We start from the raw sequence: 6,000 nt of genomic DNA on the forward strand, positions 1-6,000 counted from the left end.
AGGAGTTATTTATAGGACGTAGGTGCTCGCTAAGACGGGAATTTGTAATATTCGACTTCTAAGGGGTTGTTTTGGGGGTTGAAAGTTTGTATGAAACTTCGTTACTAATGACATTTGTCTTTGTCATTCGTTACTAAATGCTAGGAGTCTCAAATTTTGCATAAACATCACTAGGACGTAGTCATGGAGACAGAAATTAATAATAACATAGTTCACGCGGGTGTAACCGTGAGCGGGCCGCTAGTATACAATATACATACGTGATATATAAATGTTATTAACGGGCAAAACTCCATAAGTACACAAGGTGTCCGTGCGGTAGCACATAATTAAAAATAATAATTAATTAATATAATATTAATTAAATAAAAATATTATATTAATTAAATAAGTGTCAAGAAAAATTGTGGTTTAAATTAAATATTCTTATTAGTTGCTGTTTCATATAAGATATTGTATACCAAAAATTTAAAGGTAAGTACTTTTTATTTTTTTTTTTAAATTTCTTATCATGCACTACGCTAATATTTTTACCCTGTTTCAGAATAAGATTTAAATTGAATGTTTCAAAGTTTAATAGATCAATAGCCATTATACAAATAAGTTTTTTGGATTGAAGCTTCAGAACAGTTTCCCATATTTTTGAAACACATAAAACTATATTTCAATGCGGAAAACTTTGTAACTTGAAGGCCATTCAATTCAGAAGCTTACAATTATATATATAGGTATTATTATTTATGACTAGCGGACGCGCGCAGCTTCGCTTGCGTATTTAAGAGTGAATTCTAATAACCCATGAAACATGTGTTCAATGAAATATTTTTAAGTCTAAATTTCAAATTTTATCAAAATCGGTGGCGATTTAAAGATTTTTCCATACAAACTTTCAAGCCCTTATTTGCACCCTTAGGGGGTGAATTCTAGAAAACCATGAAACATGTGTTTAATTATATACGTTTAAGAGTCTGAATTTCAAATTTTATAAAAATTGGTGACGATTTAAAAAATACTTATACAAACTCTCAACCCCTTATTTGCACCCTTAGGGAGAGAATTCTAGAAAACGATGAAACACGTGTTCAATTAAATACTTTTAAAAATCTAAATTTCAAATTTTATAAAAATCGGTGCCGATTTAATTTTTTTTCCATACAAACTTTGAACCCCTATTTCACCCCTTTAGGGTTAAAATTTTTCAAAATCCCTTCTTAGTGGATGTCCAGATTACACAAGTAAACTTTTGTCCAAATTTAACGTTTCTACCATCAACGGTTACGGCTGTGCGTGCGTCTTACCTCAGTCAGTGAGGACAAGTCCTTTTATATATATAGATGACAGTCGTGGCGTAGGGGCACACATACTTTTACGTCGCACACATACGTGCCATCTAAAAGCGACAGTTAGTTGGCTCGATTCCCATTCGAGGAAATTAAATATTTAATATTTTCATTTACTTGTTCCGGTAACGAAGGAAAGAGGGGCCTCGAGTTCAACAACTCAACATGCAATGCCTCTAGAATTCGGCGGAAAATGGGCAAAGGAAGTGCCTTCATGGGAACAATGTCTTAACACTACGTTCCCAGGTCCTCTCTGCCTACTCTGCTATGCGCGGGATACAGTGTAAAGTTAAAATAAAATAAAAAATATATATTACTCTTATATTACTCATGTCGTTTTTGTACACGTAATGACAAAGATATTTATTATAAAAAAAATATTTATTTAATTAATGATAATTAAATTCTTGTTACATTTTCAGTGTAAAATCATGATAAGACCTCTGCCTCCAGCGTTGCAGGAGATAGCTGAGAAAGAGCTTAATGAGAAACCAGATAGAATTGAAGCAGATATACTAGCACTCAGAGGATGGCTAGCAAAACAACCACATCTACAAGCTGTAAAGCCTTGTAAGTTTTCATTTACAAGTTGCCAACAGAATCAAGTCATTTAGGCAATAGAGAATTTTTTTAAACTGTTTATTTATAAAATTAGTATTTTGTCTGCTTTGTGGCACGAAAAAAAATGTCGTCCAATAAAAATCTAAGTATCTACATAAAATCAATATATTGAAGTCAATCTACTTTGTCCTATTTGCAACTTATTGAAGTCATATAAAATAGATTAATAATTATTCTCTTTGCCTTATGTCCATAACATATTTTAATAAGTTTTTTTTTATATTTTGTCGTTTTCATTCTATCCATGGTCTCTAATAGGTTTATAATCACTCTAGAATTGTGACCGTTGCTTTACGTGATATCTATCAAACTATTATTAATAATAGAAACATAGAACATATATATTTTAATGAGTATTTTTTAAGCATCTTATTGTAGTATTCGATGTTACCAAAGATCGATGATTGTATTGAATATCGTAAAGCACGAGCTTTTAAGATGTTAATTAGTTACAAAACAGACCACACTTTTCCTCTTAAAATACAGAGGCAGGTCAGTATATAAGAATATTTATCATCATTCTATATATTATCTTAATGTAATTAGCATTTTTTTTATAGCGGATCAATTGCTAATAGCTTTTTTAAGAGGAAATAAACATAGTCTAGAAAGAAGTAAAGAAAAATTAGACATGTTTTATACTTTACGAAGCGTGGTACCAGAGATTTACAATCATCGAAATCCCTTTGACCCAGCTTTACAAGAGTTTCTTAAATTAGGGTAAGTATTGATTTCTTATTTTATGTCGAACATATTTGTATGCAAAAAAAACAAAAATGCACGATGTTTGTCGTCACGGTGTCAGGACTTTTGGCACGTTGAGTATTTAATTAATTGTTTCGTTAAGAAAAAATAGGTAATGTGCCCATCTGACTCGCCCACTGAATGTTCCGTACCGATTTCAGGACTGAAGGTCAACGGGAAGTAACTAACTTATAAAAGTTGATAAACTTAAGTTTGGGTGTATGTGCTCATTTTGTATGAAATTAACCTGAAACCGGCGTTTGGGCGCGGTCCCTATGAACGTTCAGTTTTCGGATTTTTTTCTTTATTTCTATTGTATTTTTGAGCGAAGCGAGCAGAGCGCTCTCCTCTTTTTACACTCTTTGTCACCAATAGTCTGTCTTCCAAACGGTTTGACCGATTGACATGAAAATTTGCAAACATATAGATATAACCACGTAGATGGTTTTAAGCGAAAAAAAATTCTATAAATTCAATGGTCACTTGAGAAATAATCAAGTGACAAATTTCCCCATAGGGTTACATGTAAAACAATTGATGCTCGCTTCGCTCAACATGTGAAAACTACCGAGATTTTGCGTCAAAGTTTTTGCGTAATTTTGAGTCAAAATTGAGATCCGGTTCGCACCCCTAGTTATTATGCATTGTATCTTTAAGTACCTATATGTCTTAATTAAGCGGAAAATTTCACACAAAATGGGGCAAAAAACGAAATTTAAATGCCCGTATTATTTGATGGCGTTGACTTACAAGCTTGACTTTTCCAGTACTCCAAGGGATCCTACACCTGGATATTGTATATTGATTTTAGCTTTATATCTTTACGCAGTCTAGACAGACGGACAGACGGACAACAAAATAATCCTTTAAGGGTTCTGTTTTTTCCTGTTGAGGCAGGGAACCCTAACTTAATTTCTTTCAAAGTTATATTTTCATTTAAATAAACACACTCAATATTGACACATTATTATTATTTCAGGATACTTTTACCTATAAGAAGAGAGGGCTTCGGCACAATTGTATTAACAAGATTTGCACTTTTTGATCCTTCACAACATAAACTGGTCGATTTTATAAAGTTAGTTTTTATGACTATGGAAATACTTATGTTAGAAGACGATAGTTATCTTATTTGTGGAGAGGTGAGATATCATGTCTTTATATGTTTAATACTTAAAGGTCACCTTTTCAACTGTTAGCCACTAGTCCACAATGATCCATGATTTTATTACCCGACTTCTGTAAGAAAAGGAGGTTATCAATTCGACTGTATTTTTGATTTTTTTTTATACGCAATGTTGCCATTTCTTGTATTCTTGATTTACGTGATAAAACTATATCTCGTGTCTATTCCCCCTGTCTGTAAAAAGCTTGCATAGGCTGTGACGGATTTAAATTTGTAATTTTGATTTTGAGAAATGCAAATGTAAAACACAAAGGAAACTTTAAAATAATTATATTACTAATAATTATTAAAGTAACTGTAGTTTTATTTGCTTACGTTGTCCCAAACCACTGAGTTGGCACCTGATGTTGCTTAGATAATTTTTTAGAGATATCCTCCGCTGCGTTCAGAACTTGACCATCTTTATCCATATTGTCAAATAATAACATTTACTTATTTTATTTTTATTTAGCACGCCCTCACAGATATGGACGGCGTTGGAATCGGTATCTTTTTACAATGGACTCCAGCATTGGCCAAGAAAACTGTTCTTAGTGTCGAGAAATCTTTGCCCCTACGATTGAAAGACAACTACATTTTGGTACCGCAGGCGTCATCAGCATTCGAAGCTGCTTTTAACTTAGTGAAGTCACTTTTATCAGAAAAATTGAAGAAGCGAGTAAGTTTATTGAATCGAAACAAATTAGAAATAAAAATAGTTATTTTTAACACTCATAATGTTAAAGATATAACTTTACGCATCTTTTGCATATTGTAGGTAGAGATTGGTCATATATTTTTTGTGCTAATGGCAACATTAGCAAAAAAAATATAAAAATATATAACCTTGCGGTTTTACTTGTACATATTTCTCTGTATAAAAATAAAATCAATGACCAACTGAACATATATAAATAGGGTTGTTCTTTAACTTAAATGCATTAATTACTATTCTTTGTCCTAATTATCTTTGCCGTTAACTTCACAAACATTATTTTACAGATACACATAATAACCAAGAAGGAAGTAGTATGCGATGTCTTAGCAAAAAAAATGTTACCTCCAGATTACGGTGGTGATGGTCCTTCGCTAGAAGAAATATCTGGTAAAGTATATAAAGAATTATTGAGAAAATTAATATTATTTATGAATGTAAGCCTATATTATATAACGTAGTAAATAAATTAATTTTCTAATTTCGAAATTAGTACCGAACTAATATACAATACAATATACCTAATTAATTAAAATATTTTAATATTTATTATTCCTACAGCCTATGTTTTAATAAATGCTGCATTTGCCTTGGTACCAGAAAAAGTAAAATATCAATAAATAATAATTTATTTCCACGGTTGTGGGTTCGAACTTCAAACTTACAACCGTCGTATTTACGAATACACGCTTGTGCCCTTACGCTACGAGAGCCATATGAGGCTCTCGTAGCCTTGCATATCACTAAGTATTCAGCATTGCATATCACTAACTTTCTGTTTCCTTTCATTTAAAAAATAAAATTGTTATGTTATGTGGTGCTTCAGCGTCCTGGAAAGACAAGGTAGAAAGCTATAAGGATTGGTTCTTACAACAAGCTGAAGAACGCTCAGACGAGTCACGCAGACCTGGCGTACCAAAGACGAGCTCTACACTATTTGGAGTGGAAGGATCCTTTAGAAAACTACAAGTCGATTAGAATAGTATACTGATTAGATATCAACAGAGGGTTCTTCTATATTTTGTATTTATGTTATTGGTTTGATTTATAATATTAAAATGTGAAAATATTTTTTAGTTACTTTTACTTGTTTATTTACCTTGAATTTAAACAATTCTTGTCAATTCAGCCAACCAAAAACGTGTAAGGTTATAATAATTCCCATAGAACTATTATAATATGTATATAAATTATCACATGCAATATAAATGTATGATTTATGAGCAATGAACAAAGTAATGAAAAAACATAACAAAGTAAAAAAATGTAAAAAATATATTTATGGAGACTACTTTGAGCTCATTTCTGGAGGCTTGTATGGGACAATGGGTCTGTTCTTCATCATCTAGGGGATTGTGATATTTCTGCAGCGTTGAACCGATATGGAAAAGAGGGGTATATTTCAAGATGACAGT

The 6,000-nt window shown here is 31.9% G+C and overlaps 1 protein-coding gene across 2 annotated transcripts; it reads left to right on the forward strand.

Annotated features, from left to right (window-relative positions):
• The first annotated feature begins 287 nt into the window (after nucleotides 1-287).
• Nucleotides 288-5,665, forward strand: LOC146541544 (retinol-binding protein pinta-like). Of its 2 annotated transcripts, none has more exons than XM_085194981.1 (7): nucleotides 288-474; nucleotides 1,763-1,910; nucleotides 2,522-2,681; nucleotides 3,685-3,847; nucleotides 4,343-4,549; nucleotides 4,873-4,975; nucleotides 5,412-5,665. In XM_085194981.1, exons 2-7 carry the CDS (start codon nucleotides 1,772-1,774, stop codon nucleotides 5,561-5,563), a joined length of 924 nt encoding a protein of 307 aa, XP_085051107.1. In that variant the 5' UTR covers nucleotides 288-474; nucleotides 1,763-1,771; the 3' UTR covers nucleotides 5,564-5,665. The 2 variants fall into 2 exon arrangements, with proteins under 2 accessions (XP_085051107.1, XP_085051115.1); XM_085194989.1 differs by lacking the exon at nucleotides 288-474 and adding an exon at nucleotides 589-728.
• Nucleotides 5,666-6,000: the final 335 nt, after the last annotated feature.

This window comes from Heliconius melpomene, chromosome 1, assembly GCF_056956725.1.
Source record: "Heliconius melpomene rosina isolate 202511_hmr_F chromosome 1, ASM5695672v1, whole genome shotgun sequence".
NCBI lineage: Eukaryota > Metazoa > Arthropoda > Insecta > Lepidoptera > Nymphalidae > Heliconius > Heliconius melpomene.